Source organism: Pinus tabuliformis, chromosome 3_2 (assembly GCF_031772625.1).
Source record: "Pinus tabuliformis cultivar Carrire ecotype Pingquan chromosome 3_2, CPIR1, whole genome shotgun sequence".
Classification (NCBI taxonomy): domain Eukaryota; kingdom Viridiplantae; phylum Streptophyta; class Pinopsida; order Pinales; family Pinaceae; genus Pinus; species Pinus tabuliformis.
The window spans coordinates 668,576,670-668,594,735 of record NC_142302.1 but is presented as its reverse complement, the minus strand read 5'-3'; the positions used below and the strand labels follow the sequence as shown (position 1 = coordinate 668,594,735).

The 18,066-nt window shown below is 40.2% G+C and overlaps 1 protein-coding gene across 2 annotated transcripts in view; it reads left to right on the top strand.

Annotated features, from left to right (window-relative positions):
- Nucleotides 1-16,322, top strand: part of LOC149182414 (uncharacterized) — a 35,190-nt gene extending 18,868 nt beyond the window's left edge. For both annotated transcript variants that reach the window (XM_089416839.1, XM_089416838.1), the window contains exon 7: nt 15,236-16,322. In XM_089416839.1, the coding sequence (XP_089272965.1) occupies nt 15,236-16,022 (787 nt within the window). In that variant the 3' untranslated portion in view covers nt 16,023-16,322. The remainder of the gene's footprint in view (nt 1-15,235) is intronic.
- The last annotated feature ends 1,744 nt before the right edge of the window (nt 16,323-18,066 follow it).

Sequence of the window (18,066 nt, the reverse complement as noted above, 5' to 3'; positions counted from 1 at the left end):
TCACCCACACCACCTCCGCCACCACCACAGTTCAATATGGCAAGCGCGATAAAATTGCTGGTGTTCAAAGGAGTAGGGAATGAAGATCCGGACCAGTTTTGGTTCGTGGTAAGTGCTGTATGGGAAGCGCAGGAAGTCACGGATGACAATATAAAGAAAGTAACGTTGGTCAGCACTTTGCTGGATCGCACATTGACGTGGTATATTAAGCACTCCAATGACAATCCGAACACAGGGATCACGGATATCCAAGCTGTGCTAAACAAGGAATTTAGCAGGCCAAAATCAGAGACACAGTCGATCATCGGATTTAAGGAAATCGCGATGCTTCCAGGTGAGACCCCCTGGGAGCTGGATCAGAGATTGAAGTGTATGATTCGTGAAGCCAACATGACCTTGATGGATGGGCAACACCACGCATGGTTTGTAGCATCGCTAATGCCACATCTAAGGAACACACTGTCACAGCAAAAGCTATCCACTCAGGCCGAGGCCTTGGAGATCACAATGAGACTGCACGAGACCCCGATACAAGATCCTAACCTGGGAGTTCAACAGATCCACGCGCAGTTGAAAAACTTGTGCCTTGAGATGCAGAGTTTGAAACAAGACAGGACAGCTCGCCCAGAAGCGCGTGAGGAGGTATGGTGCATAAAGTGCAAAGGCCAGGGACATGACAAGGACCATTGTCCAGTCTTCGCGAACTACCTGGCGGGAGGAGGACAAATGCCATTGAGAGCAGAGGCACAAGCAGGACCGAGCGCGGCAACTGCATTATGGTGCGCGATTTGTTAGATAGGAGGGAAGCATGCTACAGATAACTGCCATCTATTACAGAAATATACACATAGTTCCCAACAGTTGTTATGTAATTTCTGTAGATCAGTAGGCCACAATGAGCGTACCTATAGAAGTTATGAACTGATGATGGATCAGACTCCCTACAGGGTTCAAACAGAGACACGGGCCCTCGATCAAAATGCAGGATGGCGCGCATTGGATTTCAGGGGTGCGGACGAGGTCGAGGTGGAATGGGACCAGGAAGAGGTCGCGACCAGCTAATATGTTACAATTGCGGAGGGCCAGGGCATTATGCCTGCGATTGTACAAATCCAACAAGACCATCATGCTTATATTGTACCCAGTTTGATCATGAGACAGAGGATTGTCCCACGCTGATAGCGAGGTTGCGTGATAAAGGAGCACTCCAACCTCCCCCGACTCAGAACCTGCAAATGATGAGGTCTGAGTCGCGCGAGGAAGACCCGAATGTAAATATCGTGCTCCGAAGTGGTATCACGACAGGAGATGACAAAGGCAAGCAGCCCGAAGAGAGTGCCTGGGTTCGCAAGGCTCCAACAAAGGAACCAGAATTTGATTTAGAGCGCGCTAAGGAGACATTCATGGAAGCTAAGAAGAGCTTTGCGGATGCCTCCACTTCAGGAAGTAAAGACAAACTGGAACCAGAAATGGACCCATCAATGCTCACTACATTTTTGGAGACATGCATGAAGCTGCTGCGCGACAACAAAGCTATGAAGGGACTGCAAGAACTCATCACTAGATGTGCTGGAACCACGCCAGGAGAATCGTGCGTAGTCCGGAAGCTCGGGAAGCACACAACGCGAACAGGAAGAGAGATGAGATTGACCGCGCAGATTGGGGAATATGAAATGGATCAAGTGATTTTGGATCTAGGATCAGACGTGAACGTCCTGCCAAAGCAGACATGGGAGCGCATGGGCAGGCTTGCACTGCAATGGTCTCCTATTCAATTGCGAATGGTGAACCAACAAAAGATCCTACCTATGGGAAGATTGCAGGGAATAACAGTAGATATTGAAGGTGCGAGCACGCTTGCAGATTTCGAAGTGATAGAGATTGTTGATGACAACAATCCCTATCCCACGCTACTGGGAATAGATTGGGCCATTGACATGAATGGAGTGATAAATCTAAAGAAGCGCAAGATGATTTTCGAGAAAAAGTCACTGTGCGTAGTGGTACCTTTAGACCCTGCGGAAGGATCGCGCTACATAGAGCCAGTGCGCGTCTATGATAGCGACGACGATCTAGACTGTATCTACAAGATAACCGCGCGAGAGCAGGATTGGGTAAATCCAACAGCGGATGGCAGGATTTCGTGGGAGCGCGAAAGCTCCTGCACCTCAGATTCAGACAAGGAAATAGAATGATGGTAGAACCAGTTACACGAGGTAACCACGCTGAATTGCAACATTATGATAAGGTCACTGCGCTGCGTAGCAACGGAAACAAGAGACCTGCCTACATATGATGGGTTAAGTGAGGTAGAGGAGTTCCTGAATAAATTTGAAAAAGAAATGCCGGAACAACAACGGTTCGATGCTCTGAAATGGGTACTGCGCGCTAGGTGGTGGGGTACGCACCAACGGAATTTTGAGGATTGGCATGAATGCAGAAGGATGATGCGCCTACGATTTGGGAAGCCTCAAATGCGGATAAAAGCTGAGCATGATGGATGAAACAGCCCGCGCGCCCACCTTTCCAGATGGGTACAGGCGTATGGTGCGGAACCTGCACGAGCGCACACTGTCCTCATGATAGGAAAGACGACTGACAAGCAGGAGCGGGCAAGACAATCGCGCGAACAACCCCTCCGTGTGGGACCAGGAGGTATGATAAGACCAAGAACGTAGGTTATTCGCGTGGAAGCCTTTGACAAAGTATGCGAAGTACTGAACAGGGCCCACAATGCGAAACGGACTGACTGGGACCTGCGCGTACCACCAGTACTATGGGCTTATAGGACAACATGCAAGAAATTGACGGGACAAACACCTTTCTGGTTAGTTTATGGCGTGGAAGCTGTCATGCCGATGGAGTATATTGTACCTAGTCTGCGCATAACAACGCTCACAGGTATGACGGACTGCGAAGCTCTGGAAGAAAGGCTCGCGCAATTGGAAGAAATTGAGGAGGAATGGTTCTTGGCTGGTTTTCATCAGCAAGTACAAAAGCAGCGTGAAAAGGCCTGGCACAATCGCCATATTAAGTTGCGCACCTTCAAGGTAAATGACTTAGTGTTCCTGTATGACAGTAAGTTTGAAAAATTCCCGGGAAAGTTCAGAATGCATTGGCTGGGACCATACGTGGTTAAGGAGGTCACAGATGGAGGCGCGATCCAGCTAGTCAAACTAAATGGAGAACCTTTCCCAGGCAAAGTGAATGGCAACCGCTTGAAACCCTACACGAGTGGGCCGACTATCTGACTAATCGACAGAAGCATAGTCTTAGCGCTCCAAGGATCCAGACAAAGGCGCGGGACTATAAACATATGTAGCAGATACTGGTACAGATGTAGAGAAGCAGTTTAGACACAGAGGTCTTAGAATAGCGTATGCAGCAGATCCAGCAAGCAGCAGCTCAGTGCGCTGCTGACCTCCGTGCAGTTCGAGAACAGTTGGAGGGACTCGCGCAAAGATCGCCGCGTCGACAGAGTGACTCGAGGGCGAGTCACGATGTTTGTGTTGGGGGCCTGTTGGGCATGGAATCCCCCCAAGGCATGTTTTGGGGCTCAAAACCCAAGTTTTGGCGAAATCTTATTGTAAAGCTCCGCAAATTGCGGGCGCAGGGCGCGAAAGTATGATAGAGTCACAGGGTTGTCCGCCCTAATTTTGTAATGTAATGTCGGCTGGATAGACCTACCCATGGTCTGCGGACCATGGGATTGTATAAATAGAGCGAGGCTCTAAGTGTAAAAGGAGATAGAAGATAATAGAGAAAGAAGAGTCTAAGTAACTAAGTGAAGTGTGTGTTTGGGTCGTAGAGTAGGAGAAGGCTCTACAACTGAGTGTGCAGAGGCCTATTAGTCCGCAGCTGAGTGCGCGGACCCTTGCAGTTGAGTGTGCAGGGCGAGTCGAGTTTGTAACCGAGGAAGGAATTAATAAAGAGAAGTTTTGTCATAATTCCGTGTATCTGTTCTTGGGTTAATTCATGTTTGATATAATTTGCAAATATACTGTTTATTTACTACGCGCACCTGTATGAATGGTTTATGTTGTTAAGTATAACTTAAAGCATGCAAATAGGCTAAGACAATCAACTAACATTGGAATACCAGTAAGGTCTTGGGTAATAACGCAGAAGCGCGGCGTTTAGCTCCTGGGTAGGGCTGTGCGAAGGCAGTATATCAGATTGTGAGTTACGGGGAAGTGTGCGAAGCAACCTGCGCGGAGGGTCAAACCGCAGACCACTTGAAATCATTAGACATCTCTAGGGTGTGGAAACCTGGTTCTAGCACCCTCCCATACTACTTCGGGTGAGACCTCAGTCCGCGCTCCGTAGACTGTTGCCGAAAGGGCCAGTAGTACCGGGATTTGTTTGGCTAACTTAACTCCGAACCCGGGTCAGGCTCCAATAAGCCAACACCTACATTGATGTTTTTGAAGAGCCCAAAGGGTTCCTACCCATGCACGGAATACAACATTCCATCAAGCTTGTTCTAGGTTCCCCAATTGCCAAGTCAACATCCATATTGCACCACAGCTGTGGAAAGTGTTGAGGTCGATTGCCAAATCCATTAGTGGTTTGAAGAAGAAAAGGTTAGGCCCAACACTTCTGCTCATGGTTTCCCAATTCTTATTATTCCCAAGGAAGATAAGAATGAATGGAGACCCCACACAACTTATAGGGCACTTAATGAAATGATGGTCAAAAGCCATTATTCTCTTCCCAAGATTGACTTCTTATATCAACTTAAAGGAGGTTCTGCAACTACATGGATTGTGAAGACAAATATATGAGGTTCTTAGGTCATTTTTGGAGGAAATTGTGGAATAAGATGAGGACAAAGTTGCAACATAGTTCAACACATTACCCTCAGATGAATGGAAATAAAGAGGTAGTGAACCGAAGCCTTGGATTTTTTTTTAAGGTGCTTAGTTGGAGATGAGCCAAAACAGTGGGATTAGGGTGTGGTGTAGGTAAAGTTTGCATATAATAGCTTTAGGAACATGTATATAGGTTTTCCATTATTCATATAGTCTCTGGGGTGAAAATGAGAGGAGTTGTAGGCTTGATCAACTTATCTAACATAGATAATGAGGATATACAACACACAAGTATTCAGTGGGCAGATGGAGTCCATAGTTGTAAAAACTGGAATTTGGTTTCGAACTAACCTTCTATCTAACCATGATTCAAATCGGAACTGGATCAAACCAGATTGAACTGGATTCAATAAACTGGAATTGAAAAAAATACACAAAATAATTAATTTTTAATGAAAAAATTATTTTTAAGATTACGAACCATTAGAGACAAAATATGCGAAGTCTGCTCATTTATATATACCATGTAAGGGTGGATATATCAAAACTCGCACTGAGTGCACTACATATCATCAACAAAATACATAAGTAATGAGGCTCTAAATGGCCTCTAGAGTCCAAAAACAATTCTACAACTCAAGCAACTAGGCCCCTAGCCTACTACAAATCAATGATCAACATGATCACTCATCAAACTGAGGGTTCCGCATTAATTTGATTGCTTGATAATAACTCATCGAGTTTCCATATAATTAGTGAGTGCTACACAACTAGTGAGTCTTAGTTACGCTGAGTTGACCTGCCAAATTCTGGCAAGTGTTGGTGAGTCTTCTAACTATGAGACATATTTCTTAGAACATACATAGACACATCAAACATAAATAGTAGATTGTAATAGTTCAGGCTGAAAAGAATAAGAACCAAATGACAAAATAATTCCCAGGTTTGGTATAACTTATTCGCCTTGTGGTACAAATAACGAGGTAAAGGTCAAACAATTGGCATAATTAATGTTTCTCCTTCTATAGACACAACTTACCTATTTATCTATAAATAGTTCATTAATTGCATCAATATCACTTGCATAACCCTAATCATTTCTAATAATCAAGAGTACGTGTAACATTTTGATGAGGGTTGCACACATTGTTTTTCATTGAGTGGTCTTGGCTTTCTTATTTATCAATAGATACTAAATACACACCCCTTTATCAATAAGTAAGCTCATAAGCTGAAACACCATAACAATGTCTTTCTCACTAGGCTATTTGTTATCAATCAGATTCGTCCCTTGGGAATTGATCCCAAGGAATCTGAGTGGGCAATTTAGACTTGCTATCCCTCTCACCAACATAAAGTATTTTGCTTTAGAAGTGCAGAACTAGTGCATGCTTATTCCAAGGGGGCCGTTTTTTTATAGATTCGACTGATTTGGTACCAAAACAGGCCGATTTTTAAAACTATCAATGGAACAAGTGTATTTGTAGGTTTGGGGTTGAGTGAAGGAAAATAGTGTGGAGTATAGGGAGTGTGTTGATGCACGATGAAGATACAAGTTATTTGACACTGGAGACTTAGTTATCATGCATTTTGAGAAAATAACACATTATGGGGCATTTTGAGAAAATAACATCTTAGAAGTGCACACAAGAAGCTAAATGTGAAGAAGATTGGATAGTGTAGGATCGAGAAGAAATTTGTTAAATTTAGATAACAATGGTATGTTCTATGCTTGGCACAATTACTTCAATGTTCCTTTAGCAGCCTAATGACAATTTCAATTTAGTTTTCCAATAGCAATCACATTAACCATTAATCACATTGATAGTAACATTAGATAGAACATGAAACAAAATGCAGAAGACAAGCCAAGACAAGAGGACACTAGATTTGGTGGATGCTAGGGAAAAACCCCAATGTGGGGAAAACCCTTTGATCAAATCTTCTTATTATTATATCAAATGTTCAACAGAGAGAGAGAGTACAAAAAGTCAAAATTGACTTGCCAATAGAAGATCAAAACAACCTTGTCAAAGTTCTGCAACACTGTCCCAATCAACAACAGTCAAATCATCCCAAACCAGAAAGTCAAAGATGGTTAATGCAACAGCCAAACTTCTTCTTTGAAGCTCAGTCAAAGGCAGTGAAACTCAGCCTCTAGCAGCGGTCAAAGTCAGCCCAAAATAGTCATAAAATCTGTTGTCAAACTTGGTCAACCTGTAGTCAAACCTATGGCCAAACAGGCCTGTGGTCAACGTAGGTCAAACCATAGTTTTTAAAACCGGAACCGGTGACCGGACCGGTCCACCTAATGAACCAGTTTACCGACCGGAACCGGTCTAACGGGACTGGTTTGGTCTAAACGAACCGGTTTTAGAAAAATACATTAAATAATTATTTTTTAATGAAAAAAACTATTTTTAAGATTTAAAACCATGATTCCAAGCCAATAGAGACAAAATATGCAAAGATTGCTCATTGATATACCATGTAAAGCCTTAAAGGTGAATATATCAAAATGGCACCGAGTGCAATACATATCATCGACAAAATACATAAGCAATGAGGCTCTAAATGGCCACTAGAGTGCAAAAATAAAGCCTACAAACTATGGGGCCAGTGGCCTACTACAAGACTTCAGTCTAGACTCTACATATATGATAATAGTAATACTATAATAGTGATCAACATTATCACTTGAAGTTGAAACTTCTCATGAGTCTCAGTCATCATGATCAAACTCAGTTGGTTGAGTCTCGACTCCCAAACTGTGTAGCCACAAACTTCTCTATTGGTTCAGTGACTTGAGTCTCAAACTTCTGAAGGTATTCTGCCCTAATATGCCCTATTATCTCATTTGGTGCTCCACATGGCTTTACATGGCCTCCTATCCCAGCCAAGTGTTGCTTGAACCTGTTAATACCCCCTCCTTGAATGGATTTTTGGCAATATTTGCAGATCATTTTGCCATCAATCATATCACAATGAGCCCATGCAGTATCTTCGGCTTTTGGAGGCATGATGACTCCCTGGATGGTAGATCATAGAAGTGAGAAGTTTATAACACAAAAAAAAATTCATGGACAGCAGACTCAAATGAGGAATTATCAAGTGCAAATCCTTACCTGGAAATGCAAACTAGCTCCCTTAGCCTCCTCTTGAAGATGGCAACTCCACTGACAGCTACACACTATCTCCAAAATAGCTCCAACTCCAACTCCAAGATGACTACTTCAGCAAAAACTCCACACTCTCCAAGCTCACAAACAAACTCACAAACACTCACAAACACTCCAAATCAGTTGTGTGAGACAAATGAGAGTGAGAGGGGTCTCTTATAGCAAGTGTGAGGGTGCTTTTGGAGGTAAAATACCTTTCCCTCACCCCCAAAACCCCTAAACCACAAAACCACAGTGCTTTGTGTCATAATTCGGTGGGCTGTCCATAAACCGGCCGGTTCCGCCCTAAACCGGCCGGTTTTGACCGGTTAGGGCCAGATTTCGGTCACATGAGGCATCTAACCCGGTTTTTAGGCCGGTTCGGACCGGCCAGGCCTCTAACCGGCCGGTTAAACCGGTTACCGGTTTTTGTGGCCGGTTTTTAAAACTATGGGTCAAACTCCTCCTTTTGCCTCGGTTCTTGTGCCCAAAAATGCGGCCTATTGAGACAGAAATCCACCCTGAAAATCGAGGTCAAACTGCATAATTTTTTGAGATTTTCGGCCCTGTAATTTTGTCTTGTAATTCGACCTCCTTGTGCCACACGTGGGAGAGAGAGGGAGAATGCCCAATGTTGTACGAACCAATGAGAGAAGGAGAGAGAATGTGTGAGTGATGATGATGCTAAATGAGGTGAGAGGTCACTTGTATTTATACAAGTCGTTGAGGGTGAAGAGTCATGTCCATTGGGTTTCATGAGCCTACATGATGATGTGGCCGACCTGAACAATTTGCACATGTTCAAAATCACACTTCTGCTTGTCCAAATGAGATGATCTTTATATCAATTTTGGTCCTCTCGAAAAGAGGAATTTAATGCAATCATCATCTCCATCAAATGAGCTGTCCCAAGGTGGAATTTTGCCCTAGTTTCCAAGTTTAACAAAATTTGGCATCAAAGCATACAGAGTGGAGATGCTAAAAGAATTTGATATATCGCCCATATTAATAATGTAGATTTGTTCGATTGCAAAGAAGGAGAGCTTGTCGCAAAGGATGATGAAGACGCAAAAGGTGAAAGTGCAAAGCTAGTGTAACAATAGTCCCTGTTTTATGTGAAAAGAAAAAAATATTCTGTAATAAAAATGATATATTGATTGATAGAATGAATATGAATGATGATACATTAACCCTTGTGACGATTTACTTTATAGTATTGAGACTGGTCATGAGGTGAAAGGGTACGTGTCCCTTGACTTTTGATTTAATTAATTAATTTTTTATTTTTTATATTTATAATTATGTGTAGCCCACGGGGCTTTGAATTGATGGTGAATGGGTGTATTTTCAAGGCACTCCTTGCGAAAAGGTCACTAGTTCAAATCCCCATGTGTGGAAATGGTCATACGTGAATGACTTAATGCAGTTGAATCCCAAAATGATATCTAATTTATAATTATGTTTATAACAATTAGATTAGAAGAAACAAATGCTATAGAAGAAGCTCAAATTGATTGAACGAGTTTTGGATGAGAAAGTGACTAGGACATGGAGCATCGAGTACAAACAATACTTGGTGAAATGGAGGAACATATTAGATGGGAGTCATAATTGGATTTTAGAAGCTAAGTACCAAATAATTCTTGAGTGGAAGAATGTTGCAAAAGCATATGAAGGATTGGCACGAGGACAAACTTGTTTTATTTGCAAGGGGAACTCAAATGCTACATACAAGTGCAATAGAAGGAAAGTCCAGCAAATGGAATTGTTAATGATAAAGTACGAGTGCAGCGAAAGATGTAGTGTGAAGTTTAAATGCGGATGGAGAAGGCACATGACATGCAAGACAACCCATGAAGAAAGATGATGATGTTAGTAGGAGCATGATGAGGAGTATGCATGGTGAACACAGTGAGTGCATGTGGTAGCATAGTGGAGTGTTGGAGGAACATGAAAGATTACATAAGGAAGGCAAATTGTGGTGTAGATTTGAAGTGCCCAGAAGAAGCTAAAAAGAAAAAAGGAATGTGAAGTGATAGAGAGAGAGATGAAGTGTCGTAGAAGGATCCAAATAGTCAACTAGTTTAGAATAAATATGATGGAAACCAGTGGATTCGAGTTGGCCAGTCTTATATTATCCTTAGTAGTTAGTTTGTTAGATGTCAACTGTAAACTAAAGTAGAGAACTGAGAGTGCAAACTGTATTTTGAAATTTATATGTATTATAATGAGTGACAATGAGAAAACAATTGCCCTTGTGAGTTGCGATTGCGAGTTGGTTCTGCTATGCTGTTTGGGAATTTGGTGATCATCTGCAAATTTAGTATTGCATTTTTTCTGAACACGTTGTTGTAGATTGTTGCGTAGAGACTGAGAAAGTTGGAAGATTTGGCGCGACATCATTCTTTTCAGCCACCTTTCTTCTAGATTATGAAGTTTCCATTCAAAATCTTTTCATAATTCACCCATAAAGAGTACATGCATTATACCTAAAAGTAAGTATACCATTTATCGACACCTATGTTCCACCAAGTTTTTGGGATGGGGAAGCACAGGAGCGGGGAGACCCTTTAGGGGGATGTGTGGGAGCACCCCCAAATTTTAGGGAAATTCAGTGTTGACAAGGGGACATTGAGGTTCCTGGCATAGGGGTCTCTGTTTCTAAAATTATAAAGATAAAATAAGTAATTATAAAATCCCAACAATCGCAATTCATCCCATGCAAATTCATCGTTGTGCAATTTAGTGGAAACAATATAATCTTGCCAATCTTGAATTCTTGAAAATTGTTACATCTATTGAATTTTGAATGGGATATGAAATTTTACTTTCTCCGTATGAGTCCAATGAGGTTGGAACCACTCTCAAGGATCCTAAAACAATTAATGGCAATGTCAAAATTTTACGTAACTTCAAGAATTTAATATTACCATCAATTACGAAGCTCACAAACTCCTCAAAGCTCTAGCTCTGATCTTTGTTCTTTCTTCATGAGTTGTTTGACAAAATTCTAGGGGGGACCCTATCTAGATGCCCCCCTTCTGAGGGAGGGGAACACCTAGATGTCCCCCTTCCTAGGGAGGGAAACACTTATATGTCCCCCTTTTGGGAAATTGTGTCCCCCACATCGAGGAAATGTTTCCCCATGCATTTCCCCAAGTTTCCCCCAAACGGGGACATGGGGAAATGTTTCCCCAACCATGCCCCCTCCATCCAGGGAGCATGGGAAATGTGGGGGGTGCACCCCCCATCTTGGCGAAGCCTCCTCATGGAACACCTAAGTTACCGGAAACGCCTGAAGAATTTGTCGGAAACGCGGATCCCCGTTTCCGATATGGAAACATATACGATTCTTGTTTGAAACGTTGTAAAAACGTTTTTGTGCCGTTTCAAAAAATCGAAAACTTCAGATTTGGATTTGGATACGTTTCCAAGGGATTTAATTTTTCTGGATCCGTTTCCGGATTTCTGAAAACGGATCCACGAAAATCGTGATCAGAATCCACCCTTAAAATGTTAAAAATTGTGAAAATTCGTATAGCCATCAATAAATAATACAAATGAAGAAATCAGATTTGCAAATAAACTCACTATAAACACAGTCTCATAATGTCTCTTCTAAATATTTAGAAACAACGACACTCCATATATTTATCAAGGATTCTTACCAAGAAAAAGATAGATGTTCAAAAATTCAAACAAAAGGGTTTGATGAATGTCTTCGTAAAGAGATTTATTTGAGCGATTAATTTTCAGTTTGGTTAAGTTTTTGTTAATTGTCATTGATTTCATAATTATAAATCCCTCCAATATAACAAATCCTCTTTAGCCAATCTTTTGCCTGCATATAGTCAAGAGACCAAGTTGACGTTGAGAAGATTGAAATGTTCAAATAGGTCTTGACAGAATATCCCAATGATCCCATGGGCCTTTTAATTGCCATGCAAGGAAGATAGATATAATTTGCCATGCATGGCATGTTCTTTGAAGGAGTTGGACCCGAAAGCACAAAGACTGTAGCATTTCTGATTACATTACTAATGATGATGATAACATGTTGAATGTTATAATAATCAGTAATGATGATGACAATGTTTATGCTGAATCGATGATGATGATTTGTTTATGTTGAATTCATGACGATGATTATGTATTTTTAGATATAGATTCTAGATTCTAAAAGATGAATGCTCATATATATATATATATATATATATATATATGCATGTCGTTCCTTGTCGTATCGTGTCCTAATTTTTTGAAAATTTGCCGTATCCGTTCCCGTATCCGTTTCAATGCAACTTAGTGGAACACTGGTCCTTGTTGTATTGTATCCTAATTTTTTGAAAATTTTCCGTATCCGTTCTCGTATCTGTTTCAGTGCAACTTAGTGGAACACTAGTCCACACCATTTCTTTCACCTATATCTATATATATATACATGTCGTTTCCTTGTCGTATCGTATCCTAATTTTTTGAAAATTTGTCGTATCTGTTTCAAACACCGTATCCATTCCCATATCTGTTTCAATGAAACTTAGTGGAACACTGGTCCACACCATTTCTTTCACCTTGACTTCTTGCACTCAAGGCCATTGTGAATCTATAAGGAGCACATGCATTATAGCATTATACCTAAAAGTAGGTCTACTATTTATCCACGCCATTTCTTTCACCTTGATTCCTTGCACTCGAGGCCACTTTGAATCTATCTCCTAGATATAAAATCGAAGCATTGTCCGTGATGAGGTTCTCATAATATTTATGCAACAATAATATTTTTGATAGGTCTTTCAAGGAATACTGGTCTCCTCTTATGGGGTCCCAATTTCCAAATATCCCTTCACGAAGACAAATCCTTCTTGGTAAGCAATTTCTCTTTACTTCTAGAGTGAAGGCCAAGTGATCTCACTAAATATTTGAAGCACTCCCATGTGACCAGAGCCTAAATCTCTGCCGTTATGAAGTCACTAAGTTGTTGGTAACCCACTCGCCACGGTTTCTAAATCCTTTTCAACATAGAACCTTGAATAGACAAGCTAGAATCACCTTAAACAATGTCTTCAAAGCTGAAGCTCCCATTGAATCTAAAACAAGAGATGCTGCCCTAATTCTGTGTTTAAGAAGCACCTGACGATGAGCATATCCGTGAAGACACATTACAATCCATTTAGCAGATAGTGCCAAACCCTAGATGCATATATCAGTCAGTTCCAAGTCTGCTCTATCCTTCTCAATTATATGTATATTCTGTAAATGGAAGGTAGACCTTGTCTCTTACCTGGTTTTCTCCATAGACAGTTGTGCAAAATGTGCTCCAAATTGGAATAATAGAAGCATTAGGGAAATCAACACGAAGAGTTGTAGACATGTTCAGTTGCCAAAATACTGGATGCTGCTACAAGCTTCACTGCTAGTGAAACATTCTTAAGAACCACTTGTCACTGTGTCAGGCTTGGTCCCAACTTAACACCTAGCTGCACATGTCCTTGAGAGACACAATAAACATTGAAGGGGATCCCCAGCTATTCTTCAAGAGCCCTGTCTGGTGTATTACTTCCAGGGAAGGTTCAACCCATGTGGTACAGCATCTGAATCAATAACCCAACATTTAGTTTGATGATCACTGATGTTAGTGTCATATGTCGAACAGGCCTCCAAACATTACCCTGACAGTGACAGATACCTGGGATTAGCTCTGGAGAGAGTGCTGCTTCCTGAATCATCTGCAACATACTACATGCAGCATTTCTTGTACCCGTGGAATGAATTTTTTTCTAATATGTTATTGAAATCCAGTTGCCTGTAATCAGTATCCGATAGCATCTGCAACAGTTACATACACTAGTGGAGCAAGTGGACATCCCTGTATGATTGACCTCCAATTTCCAAAAGACACTGGGGTTATCAGTAACCCATTGACCTGGAATTTAACCAATGCTTTGGAGAGCAAAACACTACAGCTGCTCTAAATCTGGACCAAACCCAAGACAACACATCATGTCCAAGATAAATCCCTCTCAATTCTGCAGAAAGCTAGGATTGCATTTCAACAGCGGAATTTGCTGAGGTTTATTTTGTTTTTGGTCACTGACAGATTTTAAGGGATCAATGTGTCCGGACGTATATTTATAAATAGTTTTACTGATTGGCATTTGGTAATTAAGATAAAAAGATGCAAATTTAATACATTGTTGACATAAATTCCTAGTTAAAAACCAATAGTTAAAAACAAATATCTCGTTAAAAACCAATAGTTTCATTGATTGGCATTTGGTAATTAAGATAAAAAGATGCAAACTTAATACATTGTTAACATAAATTCCTATTTTCTAGTTTTAGTTAAAAAAACCAAAAGCTTCACTGATTGGCATTTGGAATTAAGATAGAAGGATGCAAATCTAATACATTGTTAGCTTAAATTCCTATTTTCTAGTCCCATTCCATGTTATTAAGGGACAGTATGGTGTTTGAACCAGAATAAAGGATAACACTTTCTTTTCCTTCTTGTTGGAGACTTGAAAGCTTTTTATATTATGGTAACTGAATCTGCCAAACTTGAGGTGAGGAACTAGGATATTCAATAAATGCCTAAACTGTCTCAGATAGGTTTTCTAGTCAGTTCCATGCATACACTATGTTGGATGCTGGTAATTTACTCCTAACGTTTCTGTACTATTTTCTGATTTGGAGTGGTTGATACTTTATTATTTAGTCAAATTGTGTTGCAGAATCTCCAGAGTCCCGTGAATGGGCATTAGTATGAAGATCTGTGATTGATGTTTTAATCTGAGAAATTGTAAATTTTCGATTTGCTTGTGAATCGTGGCATTTCAATTATATTGTATATTTTATGATGTTTATCTATAACTGTTTAGTCAATTTGTTAATGCCATCATGTCTTTTTTCAATATGACTTTGTTTCTTCTTGCATTCACTCTAGAATATTGCTGTAAGGTTGCACATTGGCCTATTATTGTGGTCATTTGTTGGATATAAACAAAATTATCCTATCTTATCTCATTGCATTGATAATATTCATTATTTCATATGAATTACACTTGAGCTAGGTGTGTTCTATTCTGTTGTGCTGGTTTTGGAGTATTTATGTTTAGTGGTGCAATAGCTATCTGATATTCATATTATTCCCAGTTGTTCATAAAATGGTTTTATTTGGTCTATGTGGACTTATTGATATCACTACTCATCACTTAAGTTAGTCATACTCAACTGACATCTGAATAATATGTTGTGCCTTAAATGCAGGTGTGCTGGATTTACCAACTTTGAAACAGAGACCAATGCTATTGATCGCTCAGTGGCTCATTTACTCTTCCACAGATCTGCAATGCCTTCAACTGGTGGATCATTAAATGCAACAGAATTTCCTAGTGACTTAACTTCTATGAAGCCTCTTATTTCGGAAGAAGCACCGAATTCCTGCTTATGGCAGCCCCCAGCATTGCATGGTTCAACTTGGCTTGGGGCGAATACATTGACCACAGTGCAAACCCCTATTTGTGGTCAAGTTCTGGCACCTATGCCAGACTCTTGCATTGGATCTTTTAATCAAGGTATAACTAACATGAAAAGTGGTTCTTCCCTGGCTGGAACTTGCAGTACATCTTCTGCTGTTTCTCATTCTCATCCTAGAGGATGTGGTAACTTGACCTCTTCGGATCTCCATGATACTGGAATCAATTCTCTGTCCAGACACCAAGTTGCTCAAAATAATAATTATGGTTCTTCTGATCTGAATTATAATGTTCTTTCTCATACAAATGCTGTTATGGAGAATAGTGAGGGCTTTCTGTCACAATATATGAAGAAAAGTGAAATCTTAGAACCAAATACTGGAAACCAAGCTAGACAGGAGTCCTTACAAAATATGGATGTTGAGATATGTGACACAAATTTTGATATTCTGATGTCAGAAGAAACTTCAGAAGTGGGAGTCAATAAAGAACTTCATGTGAACTATACTGAGGCAGAAAATACTGATCATGTGACGCACCCAATCTCTCCACCAGCTCGTATCATGCTAGTCCACTAAAAGATTAGGTAAAGCAAGTTATAGTTAAGGTAGTTGTTCTTTGGTGCACAAGTTTTCAGCTCAATCGAGGGTTGCATGGTACAGAGAACAACAAATTTGTAAATATGAAGCAGTCTCCAAACCATTGCCAGCATTTTTCTTTCTTTTGTGCTGAGTGCATAAATGAGAAAAATAGCCTCACAGGCAGGTTTAAGTAACTCATTTTTAGAGAAATTGGAAGGATGTATATTTTCTGATCATTGCAGATGATCGTGATATTTCACTGGGGTTTCAAAGTAATATATGCCAAGGATTACAGTTTGCACTTTGCACTTTGCACTTGTGGACCAGATGAGTTCTTGAATCAGTCCACAATTATAAAATTTCTCACATATGAGGATGAGCCATATGTTTGTGTAAAATATAATTTTATGCATAAATTTCAAATTGATTTCTTTCTCAAAATTGGAATAACAATACTGTCATAATGTTTCAGATATCTGATCATCTTTTTACATGGAGCTTCTCTTATGCTTCTTTCCTATGTTGTGCTTATTTCATATGTTACTTCTCCTTTTACTAAGCTGGTTTCAAAATTTTCTCATCAGAAATCCCTACATGTTTTTTTGTATTAGTGGTTATGACCCTGTAGTTCTAGCAGTCTACTTCAACATCAAACAACTTTCGGAATGGACTTTGTGATAGTTTGGACAGCAGTGTTACCTGTACTGCAATGCTTTGGTTTCTGATATGAAAGGTCCCTGTTTAAGATAGATGTTTAGATATACACAATTAATTTGTTATGTTTTCTTTTCAAACTCTCTAAATTCTTCTATTTCGAAGGGATGTTCATTTCCAATTCATAAATGCAGCAAGTTATTAATGTTGCATGAGAACCATTCCAAAACAATCATAGGTATTCTCCAATGGTTTCCACAGGTTAAATCTCTCTCTCTCTCTCTCTATATATATATATATATCTATCTCTATATATATATATATATATATATATATATATATATATATATATATATATATAGGGTTGTTCCTAGGCGTTTATGTTTGAGAAATGACATGGATCAGACCCAATTCGAGGTCAAACTCTTCTGCTATGAACTCTCTCACAGGTCTAGGCCAATTCCTAACAAGTGAGCAATGGATGGAACAAGCATCTGGCTCAATGCAACTCTAATTTGTATTTTTGATTTCCATAAATGATCTCTCCTAAGCTATCCTTCATTTTAGGGGATAGCCTTACTCGGCACCTTGTTCTTTTGAGGGAATTGCATCCTGTAGTCTTTCAAGCAGAGGCGATGTTGGTATTTTAAGGCCTCAACTCTTGCAGTCTGAGTATCTGCATTGGCTATTTCTCCCCCCATCAGGGACTCTTTGGCTGCTCCTCTTCACCCTTAGCCCCTAAAAGGAGAGATTAATAGGTTGATTTGGGAAGGCATATCGACAATTTATCTAGGTACTTAGATTTCTCTCTGCCAGGCTTTGAGCCCCAAGCCCCCCTTGTATATACTATATTGAACATTTCTTACAGATTATTGATGGTCTTGTTGTTCACCCAGGCTATCTACACCAACATCGGTCACATGATCTTAGGATCCCTTTTGCGTAGTTGAGGGTGTGCACTTACCAATTGGAAGTTGAGACAAATCACCATATCCAATTGGAAGATCATTGGAAAACAATGTTTTCTCTGGACGATTGAGGACGAGGAACATTTTCTTTCAATTTTTTAGATGTCCCATTTATTGCAAAAACTGAGGGAGATTTCACTATCTTACAGAGACTTAATGGGATCATTTTATCTTCTAATATCCTAAATAGAGATGCTTGGTTTTGTTTCTCAGAGAGGTGGTTTCCTTTAGATGGCAAACTTTGTGTTGCTGCTCCAAATCTACCAGATTGAGCACATCCTTCTTTTAGCCCATCTTGACTAATGGAAGTGCCACGTTTTATGTGGATATTGGAGATATTGGCATGGACAATAGTTGATTGGTTAGAAAATGCTCCCTTGCTCAAACTGCCCCATGAATTCGTCAACATACTGTCTGAT